At 54.2% G+C, this 16111-nt stretch overlaps 11 protein-coding genes and 1 non-coding gene across 12 annotated transcripts; 5 read left to right on the top strand and 7 right to left on the bottom strand.

Annotated features, from left to right (window-relative positions):
• Window positions 1-257: 257 nt before the first annotated feature.
• Window positions 258-1841, bottom strand: M421DRAFT_70044 (zf-C2HC5-domain-containing protein; the record flags this gene model as incomplete). Its single annotated transcript, XM_033596671.1, has 1 exon — window positions 258-1841. One exon carries the CDS (start codon window positions 1839-1841, stop codon window positions 258-260), a length of 1584 nt encoding a protein of 527 aa, XP_033445664.1.
• Window positions 1842-2036: 195 nt separating this feature from the next.
• Window positions 2037-2561, top strand: M421DRAFT_69931 (peptidyl-prolyl cis-trans isomerase; the record flags this gene model as incomplete). The annotated part of the gene is made up of 2 exons (XM_033596656.1): window positions 2037-2069; window positions 2118-2561. 2 exons carry the CDS (start codon window positions 2037-2039, stop codon window positions 2559-2561), a joined length of 477 nt encoding a protein of 158 aa, XP_033445665.1.
• A 151-nt stretch (window positions 2562-2712) lies between these two features.
• M421DRAFT_103142 (S-glutathione dehydrogenase) lies at window positions 2713-4013 on the bottom strand (the record flags this gene model as incomplete). The annotated part of the gene is made up of 4 exons (XM_033586878.1): window positions 2713-2919; window positions 2966-3557; window positions 3602-3634; window positions 3685-4013. 4 exons carry the CDS (start codon window positions 4011-4013, stop codon window positions 2713-2715), a joined length of 1161 nt encoding a protein of 386 aa, XP_033445666.1.
• A 715-nt stretch (window positions 4014-4728) lies between these two features.
• M421DRAFT_7895 (uncharacterized protein) lies at window positions 4729-5301 on the top strand (the record flags this gene model as incomplete). Its single annotated transcript, XM_033597445.1, has 2 exons — window positions 4729-5089; window positions 5144-5301. 2 exons carry the CDS (start codon window positions 4729-4731, stop codon window positions 5299-5301), a joined length of 519 nt encoding a protein of 172 aa, XP_033445667.1.
• A 1212-nt stretch (window positions 5302-6513) lies between these two features.
• M421DRAFT_423734 (uncharacterized protein) lies at window positions 6514-6907 on the bottom strand. Its single transcript, XM_033593557.1, has one exon. The coding sequence runs from the start codon at window positions 6790-6792 to the stop codon at window positions 6628-6630; it is 165 nt and encodes a 54-aa protein (XP_033445668.1). The 5' UTR covers window positions 6793-6907; the 3' UTR covers window positions 6514-6627.
• Window positions 6882-7424, bottom strand: M421DRAFT_70072 (uncharacterized protein; the record flags this gene model as incomplete). Its single annotated transcript, XM_033596674.1, has 1 exon — window positions 6882-7424. The coding sequence occupies one exon, from the start codon at window positions 7422-7424 to the stop codon at window positions 6882-6884; it is 543 nt and encodes a 180-aa protein (XP_033445669.1).
• A 694-nt stretch (window positions 7425-8118) lies between these two features.
• M421DRAFT_241033 (uncharacterized protein) lies at window positions 8119-9102 on the bottom strand. Its single transcript, XM_033588494.1, has 3 exons — window positions 8893-9102; window positions 8256-8727; window positions 8119-8203 (listed from the first exon to the last, which is right to left on the bottom strand). Exons 1-3 carry the CDS (start codon window positions 8990-8992, stop codon window positions 8197-8199), a joined length of 579 nt encoding a protein of 192 aa, XP_033445670.1. The 5' UTR covers window positions 8993-9102; the 3' UTR covers window positions 8119-8196.
• A 423-nt stretch (window positions 9103-9525) lies between these two features.
• On the top strand, window positions 9526-10721 carry M421DRAFT_423736 (uncharacterized protein). Its single transcript, XM_033593558.1, has 2 exons — window positions 9526-9997; window positions 10054-10721. The coding sequence occupies exons 1-2, from the start codon at window positions 9920-9922 to the stop codon at window positions 10651-10653; spliced, it is 678 nt and encodes a 225-aa protein (XP_033445671.1). The 5' UTR covers window positions 9526-9919; the 3' UTR covers window positions 10654-10721.
• A 249-nt stretch (window positions 10722-10970) lies between these two features.
• Window positions 10971-11076, bottom strand: M421DRAFT_t107. Its single transcript has one exon. It is a non-coding gene; the product is annotated as a tRNA-Met (tRNA).
• Window positions 11077-11388: 312 nt separating this feature from the next.
• On the top strand, window positions 11389-13136 carry M421DRAFT_423737 (acetylornithine aminotransferase mitochondrial precursor). The gene is made up of 3 exons (XM_033593559.1): window positions 11389-11616; window positions 11669-11908; window positions 11959-13136. Exons 1-3 carry the CDS (start codon window positions 11473-11475, stop codon window positions 13030-13032), a joined length of 1458 nt encoding a protein of 485 aa, XP_033445672.1. The 5' UTR covers window positions 11389-11472; the 3' UTR covers window positions 13033-13136.
• Window positions 13137-13331: 195 nt separating this feature from the next.
• M421DRAFT_423738 (uncharacterized protein) lies at window positions 13332-13953 on the top strand (the record flags this gene model as incomplete). Its single annotated transcript, XM_033593560.1, has 2 exons — window positions 13332-13812; window positions 13860-13953. Exons 1-2 carry the CDS (start codon window positions 13532-13534, stop codon window positions 13951-13953), a joined length of 375 nt encoding a protein of 124 aa, XP_033445673.1. The 5' UTR covers window positions 13332-13531.
• A 586-nt stretch (window positions 13954-14539) lies between these two features.
• On the bottom strand, window positions 14540-15808 carry M421DRAFT_423740 (carbonyl reductase). The gene is made up of 3 exons (XM_033593561.1): window positions 15672-15808; window positions 15309-15627; window positions 14540-15261 (listed from the first exon to the last, which is right to left on the bottom strand). The coding sequence occupies exons 1-3, from the start codon at window positions 15711-15713 to the stop codon at window positions 14756-14758; spliced, it is 867 nt and encodes a 288-aa protein (XP_033445674.1). The 5' UTR covers window positions 15714-15808; the 3' UTR covers window positions 14540-14755.
• Between the last annotated feature and the right edge of the window lie 303 nt (window positions 15809-16111).

Raw genomic sequence — 16111 nt, forward strand, 5'->3', positions numbered from 1 at the left:
CACGCTTGCTAGCACTCAGCTAGCCAGGGTCTGAACATTGACAGCTAGGCCGTACCTCATGTTCGGCTACGCTTTCTTGAGCCAGCCGGATCCGAGGGCGAATGCTTTTCCGGAGCAAGAGGTCGGCGCAGGCACCGTGTAGACGGCTATCCGCAGCGCGCAAGACAACACTATCGACTGTAAATGTTTGCAGCCAACGTGCTCGAACGTAGTGACGATGTTGATAATAGTTCCTCAAGTCTCGCGTCAGTGCGCACTCAGTGGCCTGCTTCCGGTTCTCCAGTATCGTTCCTGCCGCCGTACACTCCGCCGTCCAAGATCCACTGCTCATTATCGTCGTTGTCGTCTTGCACCCTCCTCCAAGCCTGCTTCTTCTCGCTCTGCTTGTCCTTGCCTTTCGCTTCCACTTTGATCGTGGGGCGAATAAGTGCACCAAGAAGTGGGTTTCTGCTGAACGCGCCACTGCCCTTGGAGATGGCTCCCGACTCATAGTGCTGCGCAGGCTCTGGTGATTCATCTTCACTCTCAGGTATCTTCGGTCGTTCTGCTGCAGCCATACGCTTTACGATCTTGCCCCCTACCAGATCAATGCTAGCAACAACCTTGCGCTTTTCATATTCGGGCTGCGCATTCCACTCTTGCTCTCGCAATGCCTTCTGCTGACGCTTGAGCTGCATCGCGCGCTCTTGTGGAGACGCCCACATGCTCAAACCTGCGCTCGTTGTCTCGAAATCTGCAGCTTCGTCGTGCACTTGTGTTCTCTTCGCGTTCTGCGCCTGGAACGCCAAAAGCTTGTCGCGGTGCTGCTTTGCCTTTGCCAGCCTCTCATTTTCAGAGTCTGCGTCAGAAGTCGACGCTGTGATCTTTGGTGTGGAGAATGGTCGAGGCGCATGCGCGACTTCAGCACGCTTTTGTCCCGCATTGTTTGCGGCCATCTTCTCTTTTCCTCGCTCTTCGCGCAATATGCGAATCATTGACTGGGTCTCTTCAGCGCTGAGAAGCGGCGTGTTGCAGAATGTGCATGGACCGAGACCCTCTTTCACACAGATGATCTTACCGCAGTTCAGGCAGTTTGGCGCGGCGTCGAGCAGTGGATGCCGGGATGCCATGCAGTTGCACTTGCGTTTGGTGCTGTCTTGAGCGGATAAACTGGGGTTTGTCTGGATCTCTAAGGTTCGGATAGCAGATTCGAGGTCGTTGAGTGCGGTCGACGCTCCGTGCATTGGGGTGCCACCTGCTACACTGATCTTCGCTTTGGGCTTTGGTGACAAGTTCCTTGACGACTTCGTCTCGGAGATGAGCTGGCCCGCGGCTGATGGCGGGAGCTTCTTTGGCTGCGGAGCTGGCGAGACGCCGCGTGATGTTGGCTTGGCCGTCCCTGAAGACGTGGCGGTGGGTAGTTGTAGAGCATCTGGCTTCTGTGATAGTCCAAACGTGTTCGACTTCGGCGCTTTGTGCTTCGAGCTGCCGGCCATGTAGTCGCCCTCATTCTTCTTCATGTATGCGCCAGCGAAATTACCAGCGTCTTGCACCTGTCGTGCTGGTAATGGCTTGCCTATCCCCGTCTGCTTCTTCCTGCGGGGCTTTGACTTCGGTCCTTCTAAGACATCATCTGACGGCGCAGTCTGAGCTGATACAGCGGGACCTTTCGACTTCCTCCTATTGTTGAACGATGTGATGAACTCCAAGGCTTGAGGACTATCACCTAGCATATTCTGCAGATGGTCCGCCGCTTCCCTGTTTGGCAAAGACTCGGTGTATTCGACGATTTGCTTCAGAGAGTCGTTATCCAACGGAAGCAACTTCGAAAGTTGTGGGAGCGCCCATGCTGCGAGGCTCATCTTGGCGAAGTTTACGGTGTTGCTGTTTGTCGACAAGTTGAGGACTCTGCAATAGAGTCAACGATGTCATCCGGCGTTAGTGACGCCACAAAGTGTGGCTGCTGTTTCTGTCTGTGCGCCAAACTTTTGAGGAAGCAGCGAACGGACCAACATTGTACTCACCCACCTCGCGCATTCACTGGCCTTCCAGACATCATGGCAACCGAAGTCGCGCTCGACACTACTGTCGTAAGTTCATGCGCTCAAAAGAGACACTACCAACGCTGACCACTCCAGGGCCTCATCACGGTCGAGCTTTACAATGACCACGCGCCCAAGACATGCAAGAACTTCTCCGGCCTTGCGCAGCGCAACTACTTCAATGGCCTTATCTTTCACCGCATAATACCGAATTTCATGATTCAGGGCGGTGATCCAACTGGTACTGGGCGGGGCGGCGAGTCGATCTACGGCGAGAAGTTTGAGGACGAAATCTCTCCGGCTCTGAAGCACACCGGTGCAGGCATCCTCAGCATGGCCAACTCCGGGCCCAACACGAATGGCTCTCAATTCTTTATCACGCTGGCACCGACACCATGGCTGGACGGCAAGCACACAATCTTCGGCCGGGTCAAGAGCGGCATGCAGGCGGTCAAGAAGCTTGGCCTGGTCAAGACAGACCGAGAAGACAGACCTGTAGAGGATGTCAAGATTCTGAAGGCATACATCATCAAGGAGTAGAGCATTGGCATGAGTCTAAGCTTCTAGGGAACGCAAGCGAACATCAAGAGCATGAAGATACCCATTCCACAAACTGGGTGTATGGCTTGAGAGAAAGTATAAAGTAAGTTACTTGGTTTGGTCGCTGCATACAACGTGGTCAAGAAACTGATCAGTTCAGTGGCCCGTTGGGGTGAATCAGCACCTTAGTGTATCCGTCGATCCTCTGGTCAAACTTCTGGTACGCTTCCGGTGCACTGTCAATCTCAATCTCGTGCGAGACAACGAAGCTTGGCTTTGCCTTGCCCGAGATGATCATATCACGTAGATACCTATTGTAGGCCTTGACGTTGCACTGTCCTGTGCCCAACGACAATCCCTAGCAATGTCAACACTCGGTCGCGCGATCTCCAATTCAAACGTACCTTCTCGAAGAGCTTTCCGAACGATATCAGAATCTGTCCCTTCCTACTCTGCTCATCCGGCGCGCCAGGGTCTGCCGGTACATACAATCCTGGTATGCCAAGACCACCAGTGGGACGTGTTACCATGATCAATTGGTCAAGGACGATGTTCGGTTTCTCTTTCGATCCCGAGGAGTCCACTGCCTGATAGCCCACAGCGTCAACTGCCCGGTCGACCATACCACCATTGGCCTTGATAATCTGCTCAACAGGATCGCTCTTCCTGAAGTCAATTGCTATGCAGCCAATCTTTTCTGCCGCCTTCAGTCGCTCTGGGACGGTGTCGACGACAAATACCCTGCTGGCGCCCCGCAAGATACCGCTGTACGCTGCCATTAAACCAACAGGGCCAGCTCCGAACACTGCGACACTCTCGCCGCTCTTGAATCCGGAGAGGACCAGTCCGTGCCAGCCGGTGGGGAAGATATCGGCCAGCAGAATGAAATCTGCCTCGTGCTCTGTTCCCTTCGGAAGCTTCAACGCGTTGAAGTCGGCGAAAGGCACACGGATATATTGCGCCTGACCACCCTGGTAGGGCCCCATGGCGACGTACCTAGCGATGTCAGCGCTTGGTCGCAGATTCTCCTCCAAACGTACCCGTATGCGCCGCCTGCGAATCCGGGGTTGACTCTGCGCCATTGTCAGCAGCAAAATCTGCTTCGAAGTCTGCTCGTTCTCACCCTGTGCAGAACGCTGTCTTGCCTTCCTCACAGTTCTGGCATCTTCCGTCGGCGACGTTGAAGGGCATAACAATGCGATCTCCTTTCTCCAGCAAAGTCACACCTGCGCCCTTCTCAATTACAACACCCATGTTCTCATGGCCGAACACCAGTCCTGACTCAGCAGCGGTTCGGCCTTGATACATGTGCAGATCTGAACCGCAAATGGCTGCAGTTGTCACTTTGACGATTACATCATCTGGATGCTCGATCTTTGGTAGTCCAACCTCCTTCACGGAGACCTTGAACGGTCCCTCGTAGTGCACTGCCTTCATCTTGTCGCCGGACATGTTTGCGGACTTGTTCGATGTATCCTCAGCCGGTACCTGCCCTGGATCGTGGTCGGGATCGAGGAGAGGAATGATGTTCTCGCTGTCTTGTGGGGCGCGTGCCATTGTGAGCTCTTGTGTCTTTATATGCGTGCGAGAATGGGGCCGATTGCGAGAGCGAGCTGCAAGATTACGGTGCGAATAGCTTCTGGACCGCGATTCCTGGACAGGTCCAGAAAACGCCCACCTTCGCGCGATTTATAACCCCATCCTTGAAGCTCCGCAAGTGGGCGTCATTGTTGTGAGGGGCCGCTGGAGGGGCACCTGCGGATGCTGGCGATCCACTGTGGGGTAGCCTTGCTGCCAGCCGCAACCGGGACTAGGAACCGCTCGACCGTCATTCCGCGCGCTTCTGTTTGGCTGGAAGAGGAATTTGGAAGCCTTGCGTTACGCATGTGCAGCGTGCTGCATGTAACCGTACAACACCTTGTCAAAGCTTCAGCTGCACACTTTGCAAGACATGTGCAACGTCGAGAGCTGAGGCGTTCATGGGTTCTGAGATCGCGCGCTACCTAGAGACATTGTACGAGCGTTCCTAGAGCAGGAGATTAACGCGGTAGAGCGCGCTTTCGGCAGTTGCGACATCGACGAATTGCTATGACCGCGGATGTCTTCGGCTCATCAAAGCACCACAGATGCTTTGAACATCGATGAGAGCAGGGATTTACAGTACGAAATGGTTGTACGACGCCCGCGTAATCACCGGTCATCACCTCCGGCATCAGAAGCGGGATATGTGCCCGGCATGATGGCCTTCTCGCGTGGAACAAGAATCCTTGTTCTCCCTAAACTGGAAGTCTTCTTAATACCGACCGACACAACAGGAAATGGAGGGATTCGAGAAGCCACGGCTCCAACTTTCCCCATCTTCGAGTCAGGTCTGGAGGACCTCGCAGCTGTATCAACAACCATTGCAGGCCTGACGTTGGGCCCAAGAAATGCTCGGGAAGCTGTGCTTGCCACAACTCTAGCTCTTGCACCGCTAAGAGAGATCCGTGGCGCACCAGAACTCCTGACAGGCTTCGCAGATGAGTTCAGTATCATTCGAGCAGCCTCAAGTGTAGCAGAGTTACCCGTCTGAGCCAGACTAGAGGACTTCGAACTGCTGTTCAGACGCATAGTGAAGGAGCGTGGTAGTGTCCGCGAAGCCCTGGGTGCCGGCTTTGCCTTTGCAGCCGTGCTTGAGGATCTCATGGTAGCACGAGCAAACGCTGGACAGGTGACGGTCTGGCCTGTCGATTCGGCTTGAGAGACGGCTTTGGCTTGAGGTGCTGTCTCCTAAGTATTGGTGGTCATGGTCCAAAGCTGCGAGGCAAGGTCCGTGGCGCTTCTCGTCCAGTACATGGACGAGCAACGACTTGATCTGGAGGAACTCGAGTCGATTGGCCTCAAGCCCTCGTCAACTTTCCTTTGGCTTTTTTCAACATTTCCGGAGGCCCTGATAACTCGTCCCCTTTGGGCAAGAGCTCTTTCAGGTTGAATTCTTTAGGCTTGTAGTCTGCAAGAACGTCTGCTGAGATCCAGTCGTTCTCACGTATCGCTGGTAACGGAGCTGGATTGTACTGCCCTTGGTCATTCCGCAAGTTAGAGCGGCTTGTCGAGGACTGGCCTGGTCTTATCTGCGCAGCCTGACTGATCTTTGCTTCTGTTGGGGAAGGGATTCGCGAAGGTGTCTCATCCTCCACTGGCTCAGACGAGGCAATGCAAGTCTTATCGAGAGCCTCATAGGAGCGGCAATGATAACAACGTTGGGCTGTTCCTGGACACGATCAGAACAACATGGTAGGTTTTGTCGGTGCTCGGGCGTCGCAAGAGGGGAGTTCTTGGCCTTTGTCATGTATACCCTTGGAGAGTCAGTGCTTGTCATATTGCGTCACAGTCTGTCCCCGCGGCGATGCTGAGGCTTGGAGGCCAGCATCGTGTCGCCTCTTGGTCTTTCCTTTTCCTCAGCGGGATAGAAAGCCTCGTCTTACTCTCATATTGGACCCTGACTCCAAAGAGGTCTCCTCAACACTGTTTGCGCTGCTCCGTGGGCGCAAGAGGGTGTATGGAAACTGCAAGGGCATGGTGTGGGCTCGAACATGTGGGCTCAAACATGAGGCCTGGAGGTATTCGCCACGTTGAAGGGAGTCAGCACAGAGTTAATCTCGGCCCTACATACGTCCATTATTCTTCTCCGTACCAGGTTGTCGTACTGATATTCTCACGCAGAAACTCTCACGTTTCAGAATGAGCAAGACAGTGATTGGTGTCGTATAACATCATCAGTTCTTCAGTTCTTCTCATCTTAGCTACCCAAAATACAACAACCCTGCCTAATGAGATGGCAACTTAACTCCAAACGCTCTGAACAGTGCATCAGTCCGTTGGGACGGTAAAATGGTTTCGTGGCTCAGACGATCGGTACCGAGACCTCGTAGCGGGGTCGTAAAATTCGTGGCACCACCTTTGTGGTACTAGCAACCAGGTTGCGACAACGCCTGGTAACGACGTCTTTGCGCGGTACAAGGTCGGCACTTCGTTCGACCAATCATGCACTATTCACTGTTAAGACCCGAATTAGGAACGGCCGACCTTATGAGAGTTTTGCGAGGTTGGTAACGCTGGAGAGTTGGGGTTTGGGGACGATGCTTGTTACGTCGCCTACATTGGGCACCATCTTCGTGATATTGCCCACACTGGGCAACTTGGGAAGCTTGGGCAATTTGGGTAATTTGGGCAGCGAGATTGAAGGCAGCATGTCGCCGCTGCAAACATCAGGACGCAGTAAACCAAGTGTGGTAAACAAGCAAGCAGGTGAATGTCAAGAAGGAATACGAAAAGGACTTACTATAACGAAAGAGTCAAGTCGCCGCGAATCGACGCCTTGAGCTCAATCTCAATCTCCAGGTTCGCCTCGAGCGTGAGCTTCAGACCGTCCTGGTCGGCAAGCGCGCCGCCTGACTTCTTCTCCGGCTCCATGACGTACGGGTCATTGGGCATGGTGCTTCGCAAGGGGATCTCGCCGCGCATCGCTCGGGCGTGTGTCACGGGACCGTCCATGGATGTGCTGTCCGGCCCAATGCGCTCGAACATGCCCATCTTCTGGAGGTCGCCGTTGGCGTCAGCTTCTTCTAGCGCCTCGAGGGAGGAGGTCATCATGTATTTCCCGTCCTTGATGCCTTTCTCGATGCGTTGGCGACGGGCGCGGCGAGATGATGATCTTGAGCGTGCGGACTGTAGACCCTGGTCGCGCTTCTCTTGCTTCTTCCTGTTGATGGCCTTCTCCTGCTGCATGGTTGTGCGCTCATGCGGCTCTGAGTCAGATTCGCGGTCGGCATTTTGTTGGACTTGTTGCTCGATCTGCTTGTACTGCTTCTTTGCGTCCGCCATGGTTGCGTTTGTGGAAGGCGGGTTTTCCTTTGATTCTGGGTTGGACGTGGATACCCGTGGTGCAGATGCGGCACCTATACTTGCGATTGAAAGGGTATGTTATGTCAAGTCTCTGTCTGCCTGCAAAATGAATAGAGAGGACCGAATGTACAGATGAGGGGAGGTCAGGGTCGGGCCAAGCTAGAGGCATGACCAGCCGTCACTCGAAATCAAGATTGATGCATGCTAGGGCGGAGCTGGGATGTGCAACTCACGTCGCCCCAACGAGGCATCCTGGCCACTGCAGCCGAAGCAGCATCCCCGTGGCTCTGACGTCACAGCACGATTTGGCATGGCGCGGCCGTTTCTGCCGTTGCGTGGCGGCGCGTAGGCTGAGCAGAAAGTGGGGATGGCCTTTTGTGTGCAGGGGTCATAGCTGCACGTTCACGAAACGGCACGCGGCTGACGACGTTCGGGAAGGAAAGTTGGCAGGGCGGAACCAGGATGTCACCGCGGCGAGGTGGGTGGAACGCCACCGCGATTCGCGTTTTGCGTCTGGGCTTGCTTTTCAAAATTTGGGATTTTGCAATTTGGCTCAGAAAAGGCTGGCAAAGTTCACGTGTATGTATGAGGCATAATGCAAGAGAAAATGGTTCCAGAACTTCATTTGTAGCAATCAGTAGAATTACACTACGTAAAATCCCCAAGCCTAACGCCGTCCAGGAAAGCTCCGGACTCAATGCTCCAAACGTCGTAAAGTAGTAATGGTCGTGCAATGTTCGTTGCTTGTAGCTTAGTTACTGCAAAAGTCAGCACCTGTATGTATGTATCTCCAGAGTGATCAAAACTTACAGCAGACCAAGGGTCAGGTCACCGTGAATCTTAGCCTTGAGCTGGATCTCAATGTCGAGGTTAAGCTCCAATCGCAGACGCAGCTGCTCGCCCTTGCTGTCGCCCTCATCCTCGCCGCCTCCACCGCCGGTCAGACCTCCAAGAGCCTTTCCAGCAGTGTCGCCGACCTGGCCTACAGCCTTGCCCGCGGTGTCCTGGACCATGTCGCCAGCACCACCAACAAGCTCGCCTCCGGGAACGTTCTCGGTGATGTCGTCAAGAGGGCCTCCCTTCCCACCCTTCTTCTGGCGCTGACGGTTGCGGCGGCCGCCAGACTGGGAGACGTCGGATCGTGCATCAGTGTCCTCGGAATCTCCGCCTCGTCGTCCACGGCCTCGAGACTGGCGACGCCTCGATTGCGATTTTGACTTCTGAGGCTGAGCTTCGGGTTCTGAATCGTCGGCATCGGCACTGCCGTTGGTTTGTTTCTTGCCTGCGTCCTCTTGCTCAGCCTCTGCGTCACCAGCGTTTTCGGCATCGGCGTCGCCCTCAGCGTCGCCTTCAGCTTCGCTCTCGGGGGCGGGGGTGGGTTCGGGAGTGGGCTGTTGCTGGGGCTTCTTCCCGCCCAGCTTCTTCGGGGTCTTCTTTTCTTTCTTACTCGATGATTCGGCCTTGCCAGATCCTCCAATCGAGGCATTGGCGTCAGCCTGGCCCTGTCCCTCAACGGACTGCTTCTTCTCCTCGACAGTGTCCGCCATGGTGTGGTGTCTTGGATATCAGATGGATAGGCTGGAGTGCTGGTCTGGGGGCGCACGAAGCTGAATGTTGGCAAGTAAGTTCAAGATTCAATTCTGGAAATGGCTGAATCCAAGTCGACGGAGCTAGATTGGTTAAGAGGAATCACCTGCGGGATGGGAACAGGTTTGGAGCTGCAAAGGTACCTTGACACATCCCTGCTCGCACACGAGCCACCCACATCATGCAGCCTGACGCAAGAGTGGAACTCCCCACCACGCGCGCGAGCCATTCCCAAAACTTGTCAGCATCCTGGCGAGTATCGATCGGGCTGGCCTGCCCGGGCCTCAAACAATCCTTCGTTCTGCCAACTTTCTCCCCGTTGCCCGCCTCTTCTGCTCTGACACGTCCGCCATGTCCCATTGGCGCGCTCACCGTGCAGTGAGCTCAGAACGAGCTCCGAATATCTCGATCGAGTGTCGCTCCTGCATGCGCGCTTAAGATCATCCTTTTTGGGCGGCGTCGAAGGCAAAACCTGGATGCTGAGGCACACCACGCAGTTGACAGGGTTGGCTGACAGCCTGACACGCGTGGCTGGTAGGTCGTTCTGTAACTTTGGTACACCTTCAGTAGCTCCGGACTCTACGTTTCTGTTCGCAAACAGGCAACCATGAATTGAGTGATGATGAAATAACGTTCAGATACGACGTTCATCGTCGAGGAGCGTTCGGCTAACAAGCGTCGGAATTGCCGCAAAACTGCAAGTCTTCACGAGCGTCACGCGTGGAGCGCGGAGGCTTGTCCGGGATCCATCGGCCCGGCAGCCTCATCTGCACACGCTCGTGACGCCAACAACAGGAGGCATCGCAGGAATCGACCAGAGCATCGACAGACATCATACCAACCCTGCTTCGTGACAGGAGGTCCTTCTTACCCACAAGGTTCGCGAGATGGCATCTACCGAGGCACAGGAAGCAGCGGCCAAACAGCGCATCATCAAGCACATGAACGCGGACCACCACGATTCTGTACGCCGTCGCACACCTACACCCACTGCGAGGTGTGGATTCTGATTGTAGCACAGATCCGTCGCTATGTCGAAGCTTACGTCTCCACAAGCCCCAGGCAAAGTCACTCTGCGCAGATGACTGATATCGATCTCAATCAGATGGCATTCAGTGTTGGCGAGCAGATGAGCACTGTAACCTTCAATCCGCCCATGAAGAGCCTGCGCGAAGCAAGAGAGCGTCTCGTTCAGATGGACAAAGACACTCTGCAGATCCTTGGCCGCAGCGATATCACTGTCAATCGCTACATCCCACCGTATGCCAAGCTGGGCCATCTGTTCAACTTCACGCAGTGCATGCTGGTCTACCTTCTGCTGCCGAGGGGAGCCAACTTCGAGCCAGGTAGTCTGATGTACGACACTTTTCTGTTTATGGTTCCGGCGTTCGCAAGGTTCGTGCTGCAGGTCAGGTGGATCGTATTACCCGTCATGCTGGCCATTCACATCACTGAGTCTTTCATCATGGCAAATAAGGTGAAGAGACACGGGCTAAGCTCTGCTGACACTGTCTGGTGGCAGTGGGTCGGGAGCAGCTTCGTAGAGGGCGTCACAGCGTTTTGGCGTTTAAATGAATTGATTGCGGAGAAACAAAAGGAGAAAGATGCGAAGAAGCATTAACGGACTAGCATGATGAATACAGCGATCGTTTCCCAGCATACTCAAATGATTATCACGTTCAAGTGCACATACCTATCTGAAGTAGTATGCATCTCTTGAGGTGTTCAAGGAGGCTATACAGAGAAAGTCGACCTGGCAATGGAGCTAACTTAGCACCAACTGCTGACTAAGTAATGTGAGACTGCAAGCAAGTTAGCAGGCAAGTTAGCAGGCAAGTTAGTTAGCAGGCATGTTAATTAGTTAGTACAGCAAAAAGAGACTACGCGCTGATAGTCTGTCCTGCACCAACCAGTCAGGGCGGCTGCATAGGCAAAAAATGCTCCCTGCCAGATTCGAACTGGCGGCCTTCGGATTTCTATTCTTTGAATAGTCATACTCGACGAGATATGAGACCGACGTGATAACCGACTACACCAAGGAAGCTAGAGGCTTTGATGAAATCTAGGAAAAAACATAGATATATATTGTAGACGTTGTGATACTCTCCAGCTTTCACGGAGCTCTGCATCGTCTTCGTCTTTCGTTGTCAGCGATGTCGCAACTTCCCCGGCCTCACAAAGTCCTGAAAATCTTCACAGCCAACTGAATTTTGGGACGTACCGAGTGAATGTGTCACATCGACCGTCGCTGGCAAACATGATGTCGCAAACTGCTGCCGTAAGCTGCCGCAGGGACCGGCGCCTCCTCCGGCTTCGGCCCAGGCTGTATCGATAAAGAAATTCAAAAGACTCATGTGCATGCCCGCGCCTGTGACTGTAAATGCCGCACTGACTTTTCTTTCTTGCGTCCTTTTCGTTTGTAAGATACCCAGTATATACAATGGCTTTTCGAATTGCTTCTAGGCGGGTGTGCGCTTCACTGCGTGCGCCCCGCGTAAATTGCGTTTTGACTCGTTTTGCTTCTTCGGCGGCGGCAGCGGTGCAGGGCTCGAGTTTGCCGCAAGATGTCAAGGACGCGATAGCGGTAAGGATGACCAGACAAGGTGCGCTGTGTACCAATTGCTGATTATAGACAGCGCGATGCGACACTAGCTACCCCAGACCCAGCCCCAGGCTCGAAGACCGCAGGCCTCGTCAACCAGCAGCTACCGTACATGGTCCCCACCTATGTTCGCCCACCGCCGATGTTTGAGAAGGGCGAGGGGTGCTACATGTGGGATGTTGAGAACAGGAAATACCTAGACTTCACAGCCGGTATTGCTGTCAACGCTCTGGGGCATTGCGATGCTGGCGTCGCGGAGGTCATTGCTCAGCAGGTATGGGGAGTCACTATGCAAAGACGTGACCAGGTACTAACAAACCACAGGCTAAGCAGCTGATGCACACCTCGAATCTCTACCACAACCCTCACACCGGCCTCCTCTCGAAGCAGCTCATCCAGCTCACACACGCGACCGGCGGCTTTGCCAGCGCAACCAAGACCTTCATCTGCAACAGCGGCTCCGAGGCCAACGAAGCTGCTATCAAGTTCGCGCGCAAAACCGGAAAGTCACTTCAGCCAGACGGCTCGAAGCATGAGTTTGTTTCCTTCCACAACTCCTTCCACGGCAGGACAATGGGAAGCCTAAGCGCCACACCAAACCCCAAATACCAGACACCATTCTCGCCCATGGTCCCTGGATTCAAGTACGGCACATACAACGACATCGAAGGTATCAATAGCCTGGTCACAGAGTCGACATGCGGTGTCATCATCGAGCCGATCCAGGGTGAGGGCGGAGTCAACGTAGCAACACCTGAGTTCCTACTCGCCCTCCGCAAGCGCTGCACAGAGGTCGGCGCAGTTCTGATCTACGACGAGATTCAGTGCGGTCTCGGCCGTACAGGTACCTTCTGGGCTCACGCCATGTTCCCCAAGGAGGCCCACCCAGACATCGTCACCACGGCCAAGGCGCTTGGTAACGGCTTCCCCATCGGCGCTACCATCGTCAACGACTTCGTCTGCGACCACATCAAGACTGGCGACCACGGCACAACATTCGGTGGCAACCCCCTCGGTAGCCGCGTAGCCTCGTACATCCTGTCTCGTCTCTCGTCGCCTGAGCTCCTGGATGCTATCCCAGCAAAGGAGCAAGCGTTCCGCAAGCACTTCGATGCTCTGCGCCAGCAGTACCCTGGGCAAATCAAGGAGGTCCGCGGAAAGGGTCTGATCCTCGGTCTGCAGCTCGACGCTGATCCTACTGAGATCGTCACAGCTGCTCGTGAGCGTGGGCTGCTTGTCATCACCTGCGGCACCAACACACTACGTTTCGTTCCGCCCCTGACGATCACTGAGGCCGAGATCGATGAGGGTATGCAGATTCTGAACGAGGCGATGAAGAGCGTCTGGATCAGGGGTGAGGAGGTTGAGGGCACAGACGGGCAGCAGGAGATGAGGTAAAAACGAGCCTGTGTCAATAAGCATGGCGCATTGGTTTAAGGGTTTCATAGTCGAGCGATAGAGCGAATTGCATCAAAAGCTTCCTTTCTCAGCAGCTGACGCTATAACCAATACCAGCGGTGACTGGTCTTTTCCTCCGGCATTTCGTGGTGACCGTAGATTGTTTTTGGTCAGGCAAGCTCCTGCCTTCACTCGTCTTCACCCCGACTTATGTTTAGCTTACCCCACTGTCAACGCAACCCTCTCGCAATCCCAGCTGCCTCTTTCTCACCCTCCCCCGTCAGCGAACCACAACAAAGGTCCAGTCATGTCGCGCACCCGTTCCGGTAACTGCCCCGGCTGCGAGGACAAGTCCCAAGAAGTCGACCGCCTGTCGAAAACGGACACCAGCCAGTCCCGCCAGATCGGCATTCTGACTCGACAGCCTGAGACCACCTAGACCACAGTTTATAGCCTGGTAGAGACAATCGAAGACGAGAATATCAAATACGAGGCTCGTATGAACGACCTAGAGAACAACAATGAGACGCTGGAGGCGAAGAACAAGGCCTTGGAGGAGGAGAACCTCACACAGCTTGCTGAGTTGCTGCGCCTATCCGGTTTTGAAGAAAAAGTGCTGCAGTTGCGCGAGGCACTTGCCATAAAGAAGCAGGCCGACAGAGAAACCAGGCAGCAACAGTTGAAACACGCGCTCGAGAAGCAGACGAAGTACCAGCAGATCATCGCAACCCTGTCTAGGGGTGGGCAGGCTGGAGAAGCTAGGGTAGGCGTCATGGAGATGTGAGTGGAGACTCATGGTTGTTTAGATTTGACTGACGGTGAAGCAGCGAAGGCAACGACCATATGGTGAAGCAGAACATGCATAGTGTGCATGTCTTGTTCGCACAGACGCATCGCAACGCCCTAAACGACGAAGAATAAGAAGAGCACATCGAAGCATTTTCATCCAGGGGGTATGCCCAGGATGATCTGGATGAGTGAGTTTCACGACCTCTAAAATCTTGCCTCCAACTAATCAGATGCAGGAACTACGAAGAAATTCATGTTGTCACGAGCACAATCCCACAGTCTGACACCCGCTCGCGTAGGCAGTTACCATATCTGTGGGCGAATCATTTACGAAGCACACCGGCAGCGATTGAATAGGAACTTTAGGTTAGGACTGATACTGTACAATAATCTTCATCACGGGATTGATGTATGTGGAAGCTGAGCAGTCTCTGATCGTTGATCAAGTGTGAAGAAAGTGATCAAGTTCCTTGTTCTATCTACGGTGCTGAATGAGCAGAATATATACACCGATACTCATCCAGCTATACCATAATTGGAGCCCTAATCACGGTTCCAAGCTGTACCCGATTCCGCTCACCATGGCGTGATAGATCGCCAGTGTCTGATCGGTCCAATATCCAGATGCGGATCACGTGATATGCACCCTCACCTCGATCCTTTCTGCGACAATGTACAAATTGATCTGCTCTTCATCATCCGTGTGATTTGTGCTTGCGTGGATGCCATGATGAGCATAATTCCGCTTCATTGATGCTTGCCCCATGTCGCTATTCCATCTAGCTACCATATCTGGCTGGTATTGGGGTTGTCAGTGCTTGGATAGATCACGATAAAGATGCAGCCAACCACAGGTATCTTAGGCAACAGATCAACGTTTAGTTCCGCCTAAGATGCGGACTCAGACTCCATCAAGAGATCAAATCGCCCCCATCTACCACTCAATGACCTTCCCATCCCTCCAGAACTCGCCTGTCTTCCCCCCGATATCCTGAATAGCAAGCAGCACCGGGGTCTGCGCGCCCTGATCCGGCGTCTTGGTCCCGTTCCCCTTGCTCATATCCGTATTCACATAGCCCGGACAGCATGCGTTGACCAGCCTCTTCCGGCCTCGCTCCCTCTCTGCGCGCGCAAGCGCCTTCGTGCCTCCAATACACCCCGCCTTGCTCGTGGCATACGCCGCGCTCGGGAACCCGGCTTCCTTCTCCTTGCCCTGCTCCACGGCGGACGCAAAATCGTGCATGATAGCCGTGACATCATCCTCGGTGTTTGCGGCAAGGAAGCGCTCGCGCACGGCGTCGGAGTACTTGGACAGCGCGCCCGAGGAGGAGGCGACGTTTACGATGCGGCCGGTGGGGTTGAGGAGGGGGAAGAAGGTGCGGGAGGCGAGCATGGTGTTGTAGTAGTTTGTGTGGAGAGTTTCCTTGACGATGTTGGAGTCTGTGCGGTCAGCGCGTGTGCTTGTGTATGTGGTGGTGCCAACGTACCGAAGCCGTCCAGGGCGATACCGGCGTTGTTGATGACGAAGTCGATGCCCTCGGTGTGCGCCTCCTTGAGGTGCTTTGCCAGGCCTTTGATGCTGGACTCGTCTGTGATGTCGAGATAGTGGTACTTGATCTCTGCGAGGCCGCCATCCGCTCTAAGGGCCTTGGCCTGCTTCAACTGCGAGTCTTGCTCGAGTTGCTTCAGCGCGGCTTCTCCCCGACCCTTGTCGCGCGCCGTGAGGTAGATCAGAAAGGGACCATTGTTGAGAGGTGACTTGGGGTATTGGAGAGCCAGTTGGCGAACAATGGCGAGGCCGACGCCCTGATGATGTTAGATGAGTTTGAAGACGCGTTGAGTAAAGGTACCTTGTTTGCTCCAGTGACAACACCGATTCTGCTGTAAGACATGTTGAGCGAGTTATAGTCAGGTTATTGCTGTGTGATGGCAAGGATAGAAAGCCATCGTCGTTGTTGTAGCGGTTCCCCACTTTGTCTGTTCGTTCATTAATCATCATCGAAGTCGTCGGTTAAAGTCGCGAGCAGCTGCTGACGTCACGCGGTCCGGTTCGCGCTTGACAGACTAATTATGAGCTGATGTTCAAATTCAGTCTCGTTTTTGTCAACTCAACAACTCTTCATCATGTACCAAGGCGCCCGCCTGATCAGTCCCAGATGTCACTTTATCGTGTCGTTCCCACCTTGCCTTTCGGGGTCGATTGCAAAATTCAAACGCGTCCATTGAAAAATTCGGTTGATGAGATGGTGCTTGCGAATGCTCGACCCATCCGGCTTCGAGAGCCATGATC

Source organism: Didymella exigua, assembly GCF_010094145.1.
Source record: "Didymella exigua CBS 183.55 unplaced genomic scaffold M421scaffold_29, whole genome shotgun sequence".
Lineage (NCBI taxonomy): Eukaryota > Fungi > Ascomycota > Dothideomycetes > Pleosporales > Didymellaceae > Didymella > Didymella exigua.

Coding starts and splice junctions, on each gene's coding strand:
- M421DRAFT_423734 (XM_033593557.1), bottom strand. CDS start 6,792: ATGCTGCCTTCAATCTCGCTGCCCAAATTACCCAAATTGCCCAAGCTT.
- M421DRAFT_423740 (XM_033593561.1), bottom strand. CDS start 15,713: ATGTCTTACAGCAGAATCGGTGTTGTCACTGGAGCAAACAAG. Junction 15,628..15,671: donor TTGTCACTGGAGCAAACAAG/GTACCTTTACTC, acceptor TAACATCATCAG/GGCGTCGGCCTCGCCATTGT. Junction 15,262..15,308: donor TATCGCCCTGGACGGCTTCG/GTACGTTGGCAC, acceptor CTGACCGCACAG/ACTCCAACATCGTCAAGGAA.
- M421DRAFT_241033 (XM_033588494.1), bottom strand. CDS start 8,992: ATGGCGGACACTGTCGAGGAGAAGAAGCAGTCCGTTGAGGGACAGGGC. Junction 8,728..8,892: donor TGGCAAGGCCGAATCATCGA/GTAAGAAAGAAA, acceptor AAGAGGACGCAG/GCAAGAAACAAACCAACGGC.
- M421DRAFT_423736 (XM_033593558.1), top strand. CDS start 9,920: ATGGCATCTACCGAGGCACAGGAAGCAGCGGCCAAACAGCGCATCATC. Junction 9,998..10,053: donor ACGCGGACCACCACGATTCT/GTACGCCGTCGC, acceptor ATTGTAGCACAG/ATCCGTCGCTATGTCGAAGC.
- M421DRAFT_423737 (XM_033593559.1), top strand. CDS start 11,473: ATGGCTTTTCGAATTGCTTCTAGGCGGGTGTGCGCTTCACTGCGTGCG. Junction 11,617..11,668: donor ATGTCAAGGACGCGATAGCG/GTAAGGATGACC, acceptor GATTATAGACAG/CGCGATGCGACACTAGCTAC. Junction 11,909..11,958: donor CGGAGGTCATTGCTCAGCAG/GTATGGGGAGTC, acceptor AACAAACCACAG/GCTAAGCAGCTGATGCACAC.